Genomic DNA, 19,857 nt, shown 5'->3' with positions numbered 1-19,857 from the left:
GGCAGAGGGAGAAGCAGGCTCCATGCAGGGAGCCTGACATGGGATTCAACCCCAGGTCTCCAGGATCGCGCCCCGGGCCAAAGGCAGGCGCCAAACCGCTGCGCCACCCAGGGATCCCCACCCCAGTCTTAATCAGTGGTGGAAGAACGGTCTCAGAACTGTTTGTGTCAATTGGCCATTTAAGTTTAATAGTAAAAGACTGGTTAATGATAACAATGCATCATAAAACCTTCAGAAGGAAAGGAGAATGTTTTGTGGACCATTTTTTTTTGTTTTGTTTTGTTTTTGTGTGTGTGTGGCAGTTTTAAGTTATTAGTTTTTAAAATCAGTACTTTTTAATGGAAACAACTTGACCAAAAATCTGTCACAGAATTTTGAGACCCATTAAAACAAAAGTTTAATGAGAAAAAAAAAGAAAATGTAAAAGTTGGTATTTTATTTGGGGTTCCTAACTTTGTTTTGAAATGCTACTGGGCTGAGAAATCCAGATATCTGGGAATTATTGCCTTAAAGGGGAGTTAAGATCTAGAGAGAAAGACTAAGGGTGTTTGAAAGAAGCCAGAACAAAGCCATTAAGAAGGGAATGTGCAGAGTATTTTTTTGTTTGTTTGTTTTTTGGAGAGTGTAGAGCAGATTTGCTAAAATAAAGTGTTTTTAGAAAGGAGTAGTTGGAATTAAGTTTTGGTCCATTTTAAAATATTTGGTGCCTGGTAATGGTCTGCTTATAGTGGAAACTCAATAAATATTTGTTGAGTGCAGTGAAAGTTCAAGTAGGTTCAGAAGACTCAGAAAATAAAGTTTGAACTTCATTTATTAACCAGAGCTTCTGAGCAGATGTTTCTAGAATGAGTAACCGATGTGCAAAGCTACTGATCTCCTCTACCTCTTCCTCCCCTACTACGCAGGACCCAGAGCATGTGATCAGCTCCAGTCCAAGTATATGAAAGCATGCTGTTCATATATAATTGGAGAAGATGGGAAGCAATGAGGAGCCACTGAAGATGACTGAGCAGTGGAGATATAAGATGATAGCAGTAGTTCCAGGAAAACTATTCGCCTGGTGGTAGAGTGCAAGGTGCAGCCCAAGCTTGAAGCTAGAATCATTGGGAAAAAGCATTCCAAGATATGTAATATTAACTCTACTCCAGCTCTGTGGGTGAGCCTTGATTGGCTTAAAGTAATCAACATTTCTGTTCCCTAGACCACAAAGATCAGTCTGGAGATGGGCACATAACCCAATCAGAGATTTTATTTTTTCTTTAAATAAGAACTCCTAAAAAATGTTTCTTTTTTTTTTTTAAGATTGTATTTATTCATTCATGAGAGACACAGAGAGAGAGAGAGAGAGGCTGAGACAAAGGCAGAGGGAGAAGCAAGCTCCATGCAGGAAGCCCGATGCAGGACTCAATCCCAGGACCCCAGGATCACTACCTGAGCTAAAGGCAGACCCTCAACCACTGAGTCCCCCAGGTGCCACTTAAAAAAAGATTCTTATATTTCTGTCTGAAGTTGACATGGGAAGCATGTAACCCTAAAGGTTTAGTTGACAGTCATCTTTGGATGATGATGGGAGAGCCTCCATGAGACCTGAGGAGGTGGAGCCAAGAAGTGGTAGAAGGGAAAAGGGGTCCAGGTCCTAGCACTTAAGACACCAATGAAGGCTCATCCAAAGCTTGTCCTACCCCCAGACTCTATGGTTACTGCTTAAATTCCTATTTCTATGTAAGCCAGTTTGGGTCTTGTCTTCTTTCACTTGCAACTGAAAAACTGCTGATGCACAAGGCTAAAGCAATCCTCAGAATAAGAGGGGGAAAAGGGGGCTAGCTCTCTGGAGAGTAGCTATTCAAAGACATGACAAGAGGGGTCTAGGAGGCTAAGTAACTAGCCATGAAGTGGCGAGTGACATCTGTGAAGCCCCTCCATAGCCCAAGAGGAGTTCTCCAGACAGAGGCCACAGGGGTGGTACTGGAATGTAAAGAGAAGGCTAGGGCTGGCTCTGAGCTTCAACATGAAAGAAGTGCCAACAAGAATAGTTTCTTTTTTCTTTAAGATTTTATTTATTTATTCATGAGAGACAGAGGCAGAGGCAGAGACAGAGGCAGAGGGACAAGCAGAGGGAGAAGCAGCTCCACACAGAGAGCCCGATGTGGGACTCGATCCTGGGATTCCAGGATCACACCCCGAGCTGAAAGCAGACGCTTAACCGCTGAGCACCCAGGAGTCCCAGTTTCTGTCCGACGACTCCTTTGATTAACACTACGGCCTACTCCTCAGGGATAACCAAAGCCTCCTACCCATCCCCAGAGAAATGATGCAACCAATCACTGCAGGATAGCTGGATCTGCCATGAAAGATTCAGGAAAAGGCAAAGGAAGAGTTGATTGAGCAGGTCCCAGGAATAAAAGGAGGGTAACGTGGTTGTTAAGGGAGGGCCCTGGGGCCAAACAGATATCAGTTTCAAAACTCATACGTCACCCACTAGCTGCCTTAATTTTACCTAAGTGTCCTTTTCCTGTCTGTAAATGAGCATGAAAGTGCCACCTTTAGATGACTATGAGGCTCCAAAAATATAAGGAAGTCCCTAGCAGAGTGTGGGGCAGGAATAGGTGTTCATTACTTGTGGTTATCCCACAAGCATAAGATGGATGAATGCAGGAAGACAGGAGAGGAAGAAAGTAGAACACTGATTTCCTTAGATCCTGACCCTCTTCAGTAGCAAGCAGCAAGTACTCACTTTACAGAAGCAGCACTAAGGGAAATTAAAAGACAGGATCACGGGGCGGCGGGGGGGGGGGCAGTTGTTTTTGTTTTAAAAAAGGCTTTTGAGAAATGGGGTTGCCTACTCAATTTCCTCCTGTTAGAACCCCTTAGTAAATGTCTGTTGAATTGGGCTAACACTATTTTCTTCAACATATGAGAGAGAAAAAAATCACTTAGGATGAAATATTAAAAGTCAAATAAACAGAAGTCTAATATGGCCAGAGCTTGATTTCAGCTGGCAGAGCATCAGTGACCCTACCTCACCCCCAGTCTGGGCTGGCTGGGCCCGCCCGGGGCCAACTCCTACCAGAGTGTCCTGTCCCTACCCACAGCCCAGGGACTGGGATGAGGTCAGGGTGACAACCGCTGGTGCTTCTGTTCAACCTTGAAAATCCTTGTCACATTAGACTGCCCAGCGACTGGGCGGCGGGGGAGGAGGTGGTGGGGATGTACAAATCTGAAAAACAGGGAGAGACAAGGTGGAAAGCCTCTGGGACCAGTGGCACCTGTTCCCCATGACTGATTAATAACCAGACTCTCTCACATTTATAAGGCACTTTACTAACAGTGCGTCATTTCTAAGTTTTTTTTTTAATTTTTTATTTATTCGTGATAGAGAGAGAGAGAGAGAGAGAGGCAGGCAGAGACATAGGCAGAGGGAGAAGCAGGCTCCATGCAGGGAGCCTGATGTGGGACTCGATCCCGGGACCCCAGGATCGCGCCCTGGGCCAAAGGCAGGGGCTAAACCGCTGCGCCACCCAGGGACCCCCCAGTGCGTCATTTCTAGAAAGCCTTCTGCTGGTGGTAGCAGTGAAGAACCCTACGCCCACAATAACTCCTCTGATCCCAAGGTCCGCTAAGTGCGTCTGTCTGGTCATCAGCATTTTGACAAGGTGGCTGTGGCTCCAAAGTTTAAAGTACTTGGGTCACAAGGCAGACCCACAGCCCCCCCACCCCCCGCCTAGCTCCCGCTCCGAGCCGCCGCCGAGACCCCGGCGAGCCGCCAAGCATCCTCCCCCCGCCCCGGGAGAGCGCTGGGGCGGCCCCGCGCCCAGGTGGCTGCACACCCACAAAAGGGCGGGCTCAGCGGGCCGCACGCGCCCGGCGCCCCCGCAGTCCAGCCTCCAGTCTACCTGCCCGAGCGCCTCCCGGGTGCCCGCAGCGCAGACGCCCCCGTCGCCCCAGCCTCGCGGCCCGCCTGCCGCCCGCCTGCCGCCCGCCCGGAGCCCTCCCCGCCGCCGCGCTGCACGCCCCGAGCGCACCCACTGTCCTCGCGGGGACAGGGGGCCCCGTCACCGTCATGCTGCTCGCCATCTACACGGCCCTGGCGGGGCTGCTGCTCCTGCCGCTCGCCGTGAACCTCTGCTGCCCCTACTTCTTCCAGGACATACGGCACTTTCTGCAGTTGGCCAGCGTGGCCCGGCAGGTGCGCGGCTACCGGCAGAGGCGGCCGGAGCGCACCATCCAGCACCTCTTTATGGAGAAAGCGCGCCAGCTGCCGCACAAGCCGTTCCTGCTCTTCCGCGACGAGGTGCTCACCTATGCGCAGGTGGACCGGCGCAGCAACCAAGTGGCGCGGGCGCTGCGCGACCACGTCGGCCTGCGCCAGGGAGACTGCGTGGCGATCTTCATGGGCAACCAACCAGCCTACGTGTGGCTGTGGCTGGGGCTGGCCAAACTGGGCTGTACCATGGCGTGCCTCAACTGCAACATCCGCGGGAAGTCTTTGTTGCACTGCTTCCAGTGCTGCGGCGCGAAGGTGCTGCTGGCCTCGCCAGGTGAGCCCGGGGAGCGCCAGCCCTGGCAATGGGCTCCTCCGCACCGTGACAAACCCGCCACTACAGGGTGTAGGGGGTTGGAAAGGGAAGTTCAGATCCTAACTGGAAGTGTAGAGGAAGGGGATGGCAACCCTTCCCCCAAAACGCTGATCCTTAGAACAACCCGTTGTGGAAGCTGTGCCAGGCACTGCGTTAAGCGCCTAGTGCTCCTTTTAAGCCTTACATCAGATACGGTCTACTATCCGGCTTCGTAGATGAGACCATTGAGGCCAGAGCTTATGTCCCAGGTCACAGAGCTATCTGCCTCCAGAATCCAAGCTCTTAACCAAATGCTGACAATAATTGCATTAAAATGCAGAGTCTTGTGTGAACTCCAGAGCGTAGAGAATGTTCTCATCTCTGCTGCTTGATTGGTTATGTGATCGTGAGAAAGTCACTTTCCCTCTATGTTCCTTGGTTTCCTCCTCTAATAGAGGATCTTCGCGGCTGCTTCCAGCTCTGAAATGCCTTTCTAGATTCTCCCTGCAGAGAGAAGGCGACCCCACTTGCTCCCCAAGAAGACTTTAGGGATCTGCTGCAGTGCCCTTAGCAGCCCCCATTACTTCTGTAACCAAAGCGACCTTTGGCTCTGTAGTTACCTCTTGCCACACTTCAACAAGACCTGAAAGTAGCAACCTCATGCTCTAGTGGTTACCAGGCCAGGAAGAAACCAAGAACCTGCGACCCACAGGACTGCTGCTTTTCTTTCCTAGAAAGCGAATAAGGACTAGGAGTTGCTTCTCACTCTGTCAGTAAGGGGAGGCCCAACCAGGTGTGAGCTGAAAGCCATGAAGAAATAGAGAACCAGGAGCCTCACCTTTCTAGAATGCCTTTCTGTGTCAACCCCTATGCTCAGTGCTTTCATTACTCTCAGAGATTACATGCCATTACCCCTTGTTAGACAGTTGAGAAAACTGAATCTTAAAATCCCAGCCCAGGTCCATCCAATTTCAAAGGCCATGAATTCCCACCCACCCCCACATCCCATCGTGCTACATTCTTCTACACGGATGTAGCGTTAGAACTGGAATTGATGATTAAGCATCCTCTGCTCTCCCCCTAGATTTCGTAACTAAGAAAACTGAGGCAAGCTAAGCATCTTGCCTAGTGATGCAGAAAAATGTTGGCTTGCTCATGGGAAACCAAGAAACTGCCCCACCTGTTCTTTGTAGCATAAAATCATCCAGAAAATGAAGGTTTTGTGAAAATGTTTAAAAGCAGATCAACTTAAAGGCAGCCAAGTTATTTAAAGAGAGTGATCCCCTCAAGAAAATTCCCAACAATTTCTAGTTACCTGGCAAAAGAGACGACTTAACCTCTTAGTAACTGGAAGACTCTTAAACCTTTTGGTTCCAAAGAGTTATTATCACAGTGATCTTTTTCACATTTGAGGGGGGATTTAAATACTGTTTACCTGCATAGTACCTCAGTCTCCCTGTGAGGGAGGTCAGGGACTGCAGATATTGGTTCTGTAATCAAGTCAGAAACACAACCAGGTATCCCCTTTCCCACTCAGGCAATCGTCCCCTGCCTTTGAGCATTATGTTTAGGTCCGTGTATGTGGAGAGTATGTGAAATGTGGACACTCAGATCCAATTTGAACCAAACTATCCAGTGTACCTAACAGCACTCTGGCAATAAATTGACCTTTGAGAGAAGCCACACATTTGGAAAACATTCCATCTTTCCCAATTACTCAGAAACCATGTCATGCACCATTACGCTCTGACCTACAAAGGAGGTTACCATGAAGTCCAGTCCAAGGTTTGGTGCTTTTAAAGGTGTTTATGTATAAAGTTGTTGAATGGACTTCTTAGAATTGCTTTTTGAAGATTCAAGTATTTACTTGAGAGAGGGAGATTAGAAGGAGTAGGCGGAGGGACAGAGAGAGAGCCTCTTCAAGAGATTCCCGGCTGAAAACAGAGACCAACACAGGACTTGTCTCCTAACCCCGAGATCAGGACCTGAGTCAAAACCAAGGGTCAGATGCCCAACCAAGTGAGCTAACCAGGCGCCCCTAGAATTCTTTAAAGTTGGAAGGAATCTGAGAGAAATCCTAATCCTATAATCTTCTAACTTTAATGAGTATGTTATTCTTCAACAAAAATGTTTAGAAAAGAAACTTTAATGTGCACAGGAATTGCTTGATAACCTTATTTTAAAAAACAGATTTCTGAGTCCCTTCCCCCAAAAGCACTGAATCAGTAGAACTGTGGTTTGACCCGGTAATGTGAATTTTTATAGCAAGTTCCCTCCCACGATTTTAAAGCAAATGGTCTGAGGACTAGGCTTTGAGAAACAGTCTAGTTTCTGCTTATCTTATGTGGTTAAAAAAACAAAGGCTCTGAAGGGTGGTATCAATTGCCCAGAGTCACATGGCCGGTTAGCAACAGAGAGCTGGGAACAGAGCCCATGCGGTTTTTTTTGTTGTTGTTGTTGTTTATTCACTTCCAAGGCACTTATTCTTTTACACCACCTAAACATAGTACATAAAAGTGAGATGTTTTAGAAATATTGCAGTGGCTACAATTCAACAGAGTTTAACTCTGTACTTTGAACTTCAGCCTCAGGGCTTGTGGACTAGTAAGAGTTCGTGATTTCCAACTAGCTATCAGATTCTGGAGTCTATGCGAAAGACCAGCACAGTGGCATTTATCATGAAGATTGATCCAGTTGCTGTGAATTTTCATGAGTATTTGTAAAGCTGAACAAGACTTAAACCTATCAGGAATTTCAGTACCCAATTATTGCTTCAGAATTTACTATACAGAAGCACCCATCACTCAAAGAACATGACCTTCTCTCTCTATAGTACATTTCAAGTCCTTCACCATGGAAGGGTATGATATAAATAACGACAGAAAAATTGCCTTCAGCTATTTTATCCCATATCTATGTTGTCATTGATAGAAACCAGCTTTTTGGGCCGGTAGTTTTGTTGTTGTTTTTTTTAAGATTATATTTATTTATTCACAAGAGACACAGAGAGAGAGGCAGAGACACAGGCAGAAGGAGGAGAAGCAGGCTCCCTGCAGAAAGCCTGATGTGGAACTCTATCCCGGGACTCCGGGATCACGCCCTGAGCCAAAGGCAGACATTCAACACTGAGCCACCCAGGCGTCCCTGGGCTCGTAGTTTTTCAAGCAACTTCTCAAACATAGAATATGGGTAAGACAGGAATATATGTGGGAGAACCCCCAAAATAGTAAATGTGCTTTGTTGCCATTTATGCTAGTGTTAAGAACATCACTTAACTAGCTCTTCTAACTGGAAGGCTAGCCTAGATCTCCATCAGTTCATTGGCCACGTCTACACTGCATTGCTCTACATAACCATGCAAGGCTCCCAGAGTTACTACTCTTTCACAGGCTTTAGTAACAGTTAAAGATGCTATCTTTTGCAAGCCTGGGATCCAGAGAAGTTGTAAGATATCCCTGATTACTTTTGATCTGGTTTTACAAGGTTGCAAAAAATAAAATTGGGCCTTCTTTGAACAACAGGGATGAAGGAAAATGCTTTCGATTAAAAGTATTGCATCATTGCAATGGTGAAGCACTTCATAAAACTAGTGTCAGGACCAAGGAGAACTCTTGTCATACAAACTTTTGAGGGTAGGTGGAGAGAAGCAGATCCAACAACAACTTAATTTGACATCAAGAAACATTTAGGGAGCCCTTACAAGGTACAAGCTAGTTGCTGTGACAAGACAGGGAGAAAAGAAGATGAATTAGTTCAAGGATCTTAAAGTCCAGTAGAACTAAGCCACATACACAAATGATTGTGACATCCAAGAGGATGTGATAAGTATGATAAGTCTGCTGAGAGAGATACAATGTGCTGGGGTGGGGGGCAGTGAGCAGAGGCTGAACGCTTCTAGGGGTATTAACTGAACTTGCCACCTGTAGCTGGGGAGAGGGCATTTCCAGGCAAGAGGAGCCCAAAGGCAGTTTTCATCAGGTTCATAACACAGATGCTTCAAAGAGTTTTACTATGTAAAATAGCAGACAAGAGCAGGCGGGACTTAAATAAAGGTAATTTTTAAAAGCTGTTTACTGAAGAGACTCTACTGTAGAGAAGATAAGGACTCAGAAATTCAAAGAATGGCCAACAGCATTGGCCTCACTTCCATGGAGGGAGATGATTTTCCAATGCCTACTTTAGTCGAGGGTCGAGGCATAGAGATACTCTTAGCTCTACTCCTCTCTGGGCTGCACAAGGAATATCTTAGATGAGTTGCCTCAGTCCACTTTGTCTCAAAGGCTTAGAATTCTCTCATATATCTTTGAAGAATGCTATATAAACCCTAGCACATAGTAGTCATTCAATAAATGTTTGTCAAATTAATGAGCTCCATTACTCTGGTTGGTTGTGACAGGCATTCTTCTCTGAAGCCTGAGAACCATTGGGTAGGGCATGAAGGCATGAAAAATGTTGTAAAAAGTTAAATATATCCTGATTTGAGAAAATCCTTTTAGATACAATCTCCCCCAGCTCCAGCCTCACCCTACCACATTTGTTTACCTCCCAGTTTACCTCTGGCAATGGGCTGTAGAAGAGAGGTGCTCTCCTGAGGTCTCACTGCCAAAGAGGAAGCTGGTCATGAGCATAGGATGGACTGGGACCATAGTAGTGAGGCTCTGTGCATAAGATGGTGGAGGACAAAAACCTAGGCATCAAATGAGTAATGTACTCAAGGCCTAGGACCCCAAGTAGCCCACAGTCTGAACAGAAAGCTAGCTTAAAGAGGCTCTCTAAAATTTCTCTTCTTACCCTGCTCATAACTAAATGTTGCAGGGTGGAATTCCGTTCAAAATAAACTAGCACTTTGCTAGCATATTCGGAACACTGACAGTTCTTTTTGTTTAGAAACAAAGAGGGAGTGAAGGAGTGAAAACAAAATCCACTCTATTTTTTTTTAAGATTTTATTTATTCATGAGAGACAGAGAGAGAGAGAGAGAGAGAGAGAGAGGCAGAGACACAGGCAGAGGGAGAAGCAGGCTCCATGCAGGGAGCCTGATGTGGGACTTGATCCCGAGTCTCCAGGATCACACCCTGAGCCAAAGGCAGACACCAAACCGCTGAGCCAGCCACCCAGGGATCCCCAGCAAAATCCACTTTAAATCAGGTGTTAATGTGATTGAATCTGAAGAAGGCTAGGGTTCAGATTATGCTGCACATTGAGTGTAAGTGTCCAGTATTTAAAAAGGACCTTCCCATAGCCTCTGATGCAAATAGGGAAGTAGATAGCTGGTAGATGGGTGACAGGGTTGCTTATGGATACCAAATGATAACAATTATGTAAGTCTTGATATAACCTGGCAACCTCATGACAAAGAATTACCCTTGATTCCAGGGCTATTTAGAAAGCAAGGGTTTCCATAAATAAGAACTTTAAGAGAAATGAAAAATAGCATTAAGAAGCTATATAAGTACATAAAGGTGAGTATGTATGTCCCTGTTAAAGATTTACTTATTCCTTGTGGGACTTAACCTTGATTAAACACTTTTCTGACCTCAGCGCGATTAGTTCTGTGTGGGGAGGGAGACGGGTGATTGCATGCCTCTATCTGCAGGGTGTTCTAACACATATTGTGTTGATGTACGGACTAGACAGTAGGTTTTTTTTTTAAGATTTAATTTATTTATTCATGAGAGACAGAGAGAGGCAGAGACACAGACAGAGGGAGAAGCAGGCTCCATGCAGGGAGCCTGACGTGGGACTCGATCCCGGGTGTCCAGGATCACACCCTGGGCTGAAGGCGGCGCTAAACCGCTGAGCCACCCAGGCTGCCCTAGACAGTAGGTTATTAAATGCTATAATTCCAAACTGGGAATGTTAAAAATACCAAATCACAATTACAAATGGCATTTGAAAAACTGTTTTCAGACTATCTCCGAAGATTGTTAGGAACCAGTTTGTGATTCGGTTGCCTTTTTGTTTTGTTTTTTGTTTTATTTTTTTTTCAATTTTTTTTATAAATTTATTTTTTATTGGTGTTCAATTTGCCAACATATAGAATAACACCCAGTGCTCGTCCCGGTTGCCTTTTTGAATGAAGGAAAGATAAGCCTCAATCCCGACCATTTCACAATCATCCTGAGATTTTGATCAAAGCACATTTCCTTCCACTGCCTCCTTTTCAGATCCTACTTTTTTGATAAACATTTCTGGGGTGTTTTATTTAATTCAGTAAGATATCCATTCAATGAGGCAGTCAAGTAGCAGAACAAGCTGCTAGATTGAATGCCTTTCCTATCAGAAAGCTGACGGGTTAGCCAGTAGTATCTTGCCACCTTGGTGATGAAGATTGGTTCAGCTCGCCACTGCATGCTCTCCCTGCTTTCTAGTAATGGGCCCATGCAGTCATAAATTTCTCTTTTTCTCTTATTCAGAAAAGGAAGGAAGGAAGGAAGGAAGGAAGGAAGGAAGGAAGGAAGGAGGGAGGAGGGAGGGAGGGAGGGAGGGAGGGAGGGAGGGAGGAGGAGGGAGGGAGGGAGGGAAGGAAGGAAGAAGGAAGGAAGGAAGGAAGGAAGGAAGGAAGGAAGGAAGGAAGGCAGAGAAACTTCATATGCTACCTTGATTTCCTTTTTTTTTAAAACAAAACAGATTTTAAGGAAGGGAGGGAAATGTAATCACTCAATTTTCCATCACTCAAGTATGCACTGCTTTCTCTGAGGTTCTATTTCAATCCACAACTTAAACCTAGACTAATGAGGTACCAACAGATCTACGCTACACCATTCAGACCACTTTCTGTGAATATTGTTTTCACACCCAAGCTTCAGTAAAACTCAAGGTTATGCTTTTCCAAACAAATGAACAAAATATTGTCAGTATTACCCTTAAAAGGGAGATCCACATGCTTTATTTAACAGAACTGAGCAGAAAGTCGAGTAGACAGCATCTGATATAAAGTAAGGCACTCTTTCAAAACTTGAACTTGAATGGCTAGTGTAAGAGTGCAAAAATCCCATAAACCTAGTTTATTTCTGTTTATTTTGTATGTATCTTTCTATACATAGGCTCACTGAGCCTCTGTCTTCATGTGTAGGAACAGGATTACTGTATCTGTATCACAGCGTTCCTATGAAAATTATGTGATGTGATACTATACAAATTGTTCTATACAAATAAAAAGAATAAGGCTTTGTTATCAGTAATGATGCAAAGTGTAGTGGATGCTGTGATGGACTACCCAAATCCCCCCTTCAGGACTGAGATGCTCATTCCTTAGCTGCTGGGAGCATTGGCAGTTGAAGCTCTCATCCAGGACCCTCTCCAGGACTCGCCCTTGTTCAAAGAGCACCACCGTGCCCAAAGCCAAGCACTACCACTCCCAGCCTGCATCCAACGACTGGTTCATGGGCAGGGGTGAAAGTACAGTCCACTTCCCTTAGTTTGGGACAATCCTGAAGGGCCATCCCAGGCCCAAAGTCCCCACAGGATCAGAGAATCAGTTGAACAAGGTCACTGTGTAGCTGCACTAGTGTCCAACATTGCCCTCTATCTAGTCTGCTTCCCCTGCAATCTGACAGATGTCATTACCAAATGCATTCTTAGGTGTAAATCTCAGAACAGAGTTCTCAAGAGCTCAACCTGTGCCAAGTAGAGCTTGTGCATCCTCGTTGATTGCCACTTTTCAGTAAGCAGACTTCACAGTAAGAATTAACACACACTACACAAAATTTGCAAAGGAGAAAACATGTAGGTCCAGTTGTATTTATAAAAGACTTAAAGAAAGGCACTAAATATAAAAATGATAGTTTATAGAAATCCAGAATTTCCTTTCAAAATTCAGGTTTTATATCAGCACCTCTAGTGTAAAGGAAGGCTGCTACTATCAGACAGATTAGGTGTGTCCTAATATGGTTGGTGAGTCACTGGAACCTCAAGTCAATGCCCAAATGCAAATTCTACACCAGGAGCCCAGAGATCATGTAGGGAAATTGTGTTGGGCAGGAGCAATGGTCTTTCCTTCAGATGATATGACTTCTATGAAAGGTATCACAAACTAAATGCCAACCAAAAGCTGGATAGGAACATGAATGCAGTAGAAGATGGATGATGCCAAATTGCTTGAATTGTGATCAAGCATGACACTTGCTTAATTACATTTTCTTTTTTAAAAAAAAATGGAATGTAAATTTCATGCTGAAAAAATGTATCTTGGGGGCAGCCCCGGTAGCGCAGCGGTTTGGCGCCACCTGCAGCCTGGGGTGTGATCCTGCAGACCCGGGATCGAGTCCCACTTTGGGCTCCCTGCGTGGAGCCTGCTTCTCCCTCTGCCTGTGTCTCTGCCTCTCTCCTCTCTATGTGTGTGTGTGTGTGTGTGTCTATGAATAAATAAGTAAATTCTTTAAAAAAGAAAAATGTATCATGGTCTTACCTGCAATCCATCTGCCAGGACTTATGCCAGGGACTTGGTCCCTACCTGCATTCTGGCCTCTTCTCCCAGCCTTCTTTCCCCCAGTCAACTTTAGCCTCTTTTAGTTACTTTGACATCATGCTGTTTGCCTCTGGGCCTTTGCATAAACTATTCCCTCCGCTAGAAACAGGCTCAGTTTCTGAACTGAAAGATGAAAGTTCATCTTTCAGATCTCCATTTAGATGACACTGCCTCTGGGTTGTCTTTTACCAAGTCAAAGTATTATAAGATATGAATCCTTTAAAATCAACAGTTTCAGCTTATTCTTCTGTCTCTTCTTCTCCCCAAACACAATACTTGGTGAAACTTCTCTCAATTATAAACTTTTATCAAGCACTCATCTAGTGTCAGCCATGTGAGGATGATTAAGTTATGATCCTTAGGGAAGCCTGAGTGGCTCAGTGGTTGAATGTCTGCCTTCAGCCCAGGGTGTGATCCTGGAGTCCCTGGATAGAGTTCCGCATCGGACTCCCTGCATGGGGCCTGCTTCTCTCTCTGCCTGTGTCTCTGCCTCTCTCTGTGTGTCTCTCATGAATAAATAAATATTTTTTTTAAAAGTTATGACCCTTAATCTCAAAGTTTTCACTAATTAAGGAGAAACAGAACAAGCAAGTTGCACTATGTACTAATCCTCTGACAGAAATATATGCAGGCCCCTGTGGGAACACCCCACTTTGCAGGAGGAGGAAAGACAACAGAGAGAAATGCCACCATGACTAAGTCTTGAAGTGTGATCTCGAACTTTCCAGGTGACCAGGGTGTAGGACAGCACTCAAAGCAGATGAAACTATCTGGACAAAGATCATGAGTTGTGACAGGGTGGGTAAAGTCAGTTCACATAGATCAGTGTGGTTAGATGAATGGGGTCAAGAGATGGTACAAGGAGACATCAGAAAAGTTGCGCATATGCTCAACCTCAGGATCTCACATGCTGCATAAGGAGAGTAGACTCTACCACACGGGGTGAGCAGCCATTGAAAGATTTTAATGAGAACAATAACAAGAAGCTGTAATGTAGCTGATAAATTGGAATCAGGGAGAGGTTAGAGTCAAGAAGATTGGTCAGGAGACTATTGGGATGATCAAGGGAGGAAATAATGAGCACCTGAACCAACGCAGTGGCAAGAAATAGTGTCACCATTCTGGTTTTTATAACAATAGTATTTTTTGGTTAATATTTTGATGTGCACAGGGACTAGAGAGCAATCTGATCTGGTGGAGGTGGAAAACAATTGAGGTAAATAGAATCTTAAAGAATGATAGCCAATAGAAACTCAAGGGGAAAACTTTTCATGAAAGGAAATGTGATTATAGTGTGTTACTCAACTCTGCAGTGAATAATATTTACATAGTCACAGTCTTGTTGATCCCAGTTATTGGTGTTCAGCTTTTAGAACCAACCCATAAACAAAGCTGGGAAGATGGAATTGAAGTATCAGAAAAGCTATAAATACTATTAACCTAGACAACATAAAGTAGTAATGGTGATTGTTGGCAGTGGACAGGAGTTAATCAAGGGTGGGAATGAAAATTGATCAGTTAAGAGGTAGCAGGTAAAGCACATTATTTGGTGATAGAGAGGAGACACTTAGAAGAAACAACTTTTTAAAAATTGAAAGTGATTGCCTGTAAGCCACAGGTTGAGTTGTAAAGAGGGAAAGGAAATGGAACTGTTGATTTTCACTAAAAACTCTTTTGTACTATTTGATTTATTTTTACCAGGTGCATGAGTCCTCTGGTTAAAGTGTTTTAAAAAAATTTTAAATGCATATATCCAGATGATATTTCTTGTTTTGATGGAGACATCAAACACAAACATCTAAAAAACAAAGGAAATGACATGAATTAGGTATAGCCTCCCCAAGGTAATTCCCTGGGGTATTGGGTCACCACCTTCCTATTAAGAATAAGTTATCACAGTTATCTCAGTTATCACAAGTTCAAGACAAGTAAGTTTAAAGGCCATCTCATCTTATGATTAAAGGGCACAGAAATCAAGCAGCAAACATGAAATGTGTTTTGCATATTAAATCAATGCCTTTTAAATTTTTTGCCATTGGCCTAGAGTAAAAAAAAAATACTTGTTTGTGATTCAGTATCCACACACTCATGTAACTGACATAGAACTTTAAAAAAAAAATACTTAGCTCTTGCTATGTTTGATGTACTCTGAAAATTTATGTTTCATTCTATTTTATTTTTTTTAATGTTGGTCACTTCAAATGATTTTAAAAACCTACTACTATATAATGACCTAGAGTATGAAAAACATGCTAATCAGTCCTGTTTTTTCTCAGACCAGAAAATGTGCTTATGAAATTTGGAGCTTATTTCTCAGAGGGGCTGAATTTTTCCTAGGGGAACTTTTTGTTACTGAAATATTAAAAAATATATGTGTGTATATAAAGTTGGTTTCTATCATTGTTAGTTATCATGGCTGCCTTGCTTTCGTTTCTCGTCTCCTACCTTAAAATTTTCATTTTTTTCTTTTTCATCACTGGGGCACATCTATTGGGAATAACTAGATTCATTTCTGGAGTATTTGGAGATGTATACCAGACATGCATGTAAGTTATGCACTTACACATCTTGGTTTTTATCCACATGTCCATTTGTCTGTATAGACAAATTTCAACCAACAATCTACTAGGAAACCATTAAAACTTAGCTTTCCCTCAAATCTTGGAATCTTGTGATATTTTCAAATCTAGCAAATTCCATGTTTAAAATTATGGAACTATAAGCACTACTTGTCACATCTACCCATTTCAGCAAAAATTATGATTATGCTGAAAACAAAATTAATATGAAGCCTAGTGCCCTAATAGAACTTTACTGAGTTAATTTAACTTGTTTGGATTTTTTTTTTCTTGCTAAGAACTACAAGAAGCTATTGAGGAGGTGCTGCCAAGCCTGAAAAAAGATAACGTGTCCATCTACTATGTGAGCAGAACTTCTAACACAGATGGGGTCAACTCTTTACTAGACAAAGTGGATGAAGTGTCAACAGAAGCTATTCCAGAGTCGTGGAGGTCCGAAGTCACTTTTTCCACTCCTGCCTTATACATTTATACTTCTGGAACTACAGGTAAAAATAAAGAAAGGATCCTCAAAGAAATGGACTTATTCTGAAGGAGTTAAATGTTGAGTTAGGTTTTTAAATGTTCTTTCCCTTTGGCAAAACTTATCAGATAACTAATACTTTAGAGGATTTAGCCCTTTGTCTGTGAGAACAGATCTTATTTCATAGCACATGATCCTATTTGGTTTCTCCAACCTACACATGCTTTCCCATAATTGGTATGTGAAATGGATAAAGCAGTTAGCCAAGAAATACAAAAATAGTTATGATAATAGATGAAATTTGGTACTGAATAGGTTTTCAGAGTTTTTAAATGATTGTTGGATTTTCACTATCTTTATACCCCAAGTCTATATGTAATGTACAACCAATTATAGAGAGTTTTTTTTAAACTTCTATTTATTTATTTATGATAGTCACACAGAGAGAGAGAGAGAGGCAGAGACACAGGCAGAGGGAGAAGCAGGCTCCATGCACCGGGAGCCTGACGTGGGACTCGATCCCGGGTCTCCAGGATCGCGCCCTGAGCCAAAGGCAGGCGCTAAACCGCTGCGCCACCCAGGGATCCCTGTATAACCAATTATAAATGGACACCAAAGAATATGACAGGACAATAATGGAAGCTATGTTTACATAAATATTTTTATCACTATCTTCCCATGCAACACTGACTTGGAGCTGTTTGGTGCATATTACAAGATGGCTTTAGCCCGGGGCCTAAATAAAATACTGTATTACCAAATCCAGGATACCTTCAACTCTAAGCTGTAGTCTTAGAAGCCACTAAGGAAAAACACTGCCAACTAACAGTGTTATTTGGAACAGCTACATGGAACAGGCAATATTTAAGATAGAATGTACCAGCCACTCTCCTATCAGCTTTATAGTCTGTGTTCATAAAATTCTCCCACCATCCCTAAGACGGGTGCCATTCTTATTCACATTTTACAGATCCAGAAGCTGATGCTTACAGAGGTAAAGAACTTCTCAAGGTAACTTGTCAGGATCCTCCTTGGTAGGCTGACTGCAGAGCTTATACATTTGGCCTCTCTGCCACAATACCTCCCAATTCTTCTGTTTGACAGACATGAGGAATCTGCCTAACCCAAGGCCAGAGAAAATATTATCAAAATGTAATAATATGAGTCCTTAGGGATATATTTAAAAGGGCAGGAAGCCAGCACCAACATGCTGATCATTCTTATTAATAATGGAAAATTAAATATGTGAATCTTTTCTCTTTTGATTCAAATTTTAATTTGAAAATTTGGTAATAAATAAAGCTAAAGGTTCCTTTGAGTCTTTTATCTCTACATCAGCCTCTAGGCCCTCCCTTCTTTCCCTGGACAGACCCTCAGCACCCATCTATTGGCCCAGTTTCTGGACCTGAGCTGAACCTCAATATTGACTTCCTTTCATACACTTACTTTAATTAAGTATTTTCTTTAAGTGAATGAGGAAGGGAGACTGAGAATGACATATTAAAACCAATGCCCAAAGCATAATGTCTATCTATCCTCTATCAGTCAAAAGTTATAAATTGCCATGCCAACAGAATAATGGAATGACATAGTTAACCAAATGCTTCCCCTATATACAGACACTACCTGGATATATGGGACTTTTATCTTCATTTTTTAATAGAATGGTAAAATGGGGAAATGATTGAGAAAAGTTACAGCTTAGTTACAGGGAGTTCTAGTCTTAATGTTGCACAAGTACAGAACTTTACATTGTAGGTTTTGGCAGTCAAATATAAAACCCACTTGAGGGAGAAAAAAAAAAGAACACTCCTTAATTTAATCCCACATTCAGAATCTATATTTAATTGAAAGATAATTGGGTTGATATTTATTTGATTTTTTTCCTTATCTCTGAATAAGATTATTTGCCAAGTTACTCTTGTAAAAGTTAATTAAAAGAACTTGAGGTGCCTGGGTGGCTCAATCAGTTACGCATCTGACTCTTGGTTTCAGCTCAGGTCATGACTCAGGGTCATGAGATTGAGTTTTGCGTTGGGCTTGCTCAGCATGGAGTCTGCTTGAGATTCTCCCTCTCCCTTTGCTGCTCCCACTCGTGCTTGCTCTCTCTCTCTGAAATAAATAAATAAATCTTTTAAAAAAAATTAAAAAGGTAGGAACACCTGGGTGGCTCAGTGGTTGAGCGTCTGCCTTTCACTCAGGTCATGATCCCCGGGTCGTGGGATCTAGTCCTGAATCACACTCCCCGCAGAGAACCTGCTTCTCCCTTTGCCTATGTCTCTGCCTCTCTCTATGTATCTCTCATAAATAAAAAAATAAAATCTAAAAAGATAAATAAATTAAATTAAAAAAAAAGAAGAACCATTTAAGCAATTGGAGAGCAAAATGTTTTCCCTGTTCCTCAGACCATTAACACAAAATCATATAATAGTTACCAAATATTCCTATTTCCTCATTAATACAAAATCTTAGGAAATTTCTGAAAGTAACTCAAAGCATCAAAGTGTATGTATTTCTTTTTTAAAGATATATTTTAGAACTTTTACAATCCAGACAATTCTTTTCTATGGTAAATACAATTGATTATTGGTGCTTTCCTCTATTTCTTAATATTATTGTAGAATGGGGCATTAGTACTAATATAATGCCACTGGCTCACTGTCAACGAAAATGAATTTTGAATTGTGTTTACAGTTATGGTAGTTTGTTGACCATACTGCCCTGCCTTACAATGAGTTGCTGTTTCTTAGGCAAATCCCTAGCTAAGGTGCCATCAAGTACGGAAGGATCTGAGTCTACAGAGAACTGCCTTCTTCTTTATAAAGTCCATTTACCCCCTCAGGTCTTAACTTCTAGGCCTGTGCCCCTTAGTAATGGCTTCATGCCCTCCCATGACTTCCTGAACTCCCATGGGAAACAATATAAATATATCCTTTTTAATAGAGTCTTACAAGAAAGCTATGAAAATTATACTTAAGAAGTTGCAATATACTGGGGCTCCTTGGTGGCTCAATTAAGTGTCTGCCTTCAGCTCAGGTCATGATTCTAGGGTCCTGGGATCAAGCTCCTTATCAGGATCCCTGCTCCAAGGGGAGCCTGCTTCTCCCTCTCCCTCTGCTGTTCCCCCTGCTTGTATTCTCTCTCTCTCTCTCTCTCTCTCTGTCAAATAAATAAATAAAATCTTTTTTAAAAAAAGAAATTAAAATATACTAAAACTACACTAAGATACCATTTTTCACCTTTCAGATTGGCAAAAACCCCAACATTTGAGAGCATACCTCGCCAAGGCTATGAGGAACAGATCCACCCAGATATTGCTGGTGGGAGAGTGGATGGGGACAGCCCGTATGACTGGCAATGTGGCAGGGCCAAAATTGCAAAGACGTTTATCTTTTGACCCTGCAATTTCACTTCAGCAAATTTATCCTACAAATACAGCATCATTCATAGTGTAAACTACTATGTGGACCAGGTTGCAATAGCAAAATAGGCAAATAAATTATAATACACACATACAAAGGATTTGATGCAACTGAGAGAGAATAAATAAATGAATAAATAAGGGAAATTTCTTTGTATAAATTTGGACAGCTCTCCACCATACATCGTTAAGTAGAGAGAGAGAAAAGTGCAGAAAAAAATCAGCATTTTTTTAAGGAAGGGGAGGACAAGAACAAATAAGCAACTCTTCATATTTTCTTGTATTTATGTAAAGAAACTCTAGAAGAGGAGCTAAGAAATCCATAAAAGTGGTTATGAAGGATAGTAATGGGAATGGAAAAATCTAATC

At 42.7% G+C, this 19,857-nt stretch overlaps 1 protein-coding gene across 1 annotated transcript in view; it reads left to right on the top strand.

Annotated features, from left to right (window-relative positions):
* Positions 1–3,845: 3,845 nt before the first annotated feature.
* SLC27A2 (solute carrier family 27 member 2) overlaps positions 3,846–19,857 on the top strand; it is a 42,665-nt gene continuing 26,653 nt past the window's right edge. The window contains exons 1-2 of the mRNA XM_055320198.1: positions 3,846–4,538; positions 15,883–16,092. Coding sequence (XP_055176173.1) covers positions 4,061–4,538; positions 15,883–16,092 — 688 coding nt within the window. The 5' untranslated portion in view covers positions 3,846–4,060. The remainder of the gene's footprint in view (positions 4,539–15,882; positions 16,093–19,857) is intronic.

Source organism: Nyctereutes procyonoides, unplaced genomic scaffold (assembly GCF_905146905.1).
Source record: "Nyctereutes procyonoides isolate TBG_1078 unplaced genomic scaffold, NYPRO_anot_genome, whole genome shotgun sequence".
Taxonomy (NCBI): Eukaryota; Metazoa; Chordata; class Mammalia; order Carnivora; family Canidae; genus Nyctereutes; species Nyctereutes procyonoides.
This window is presented reverse-complemented; position numbering and strand designations above follow the sequence as displayed.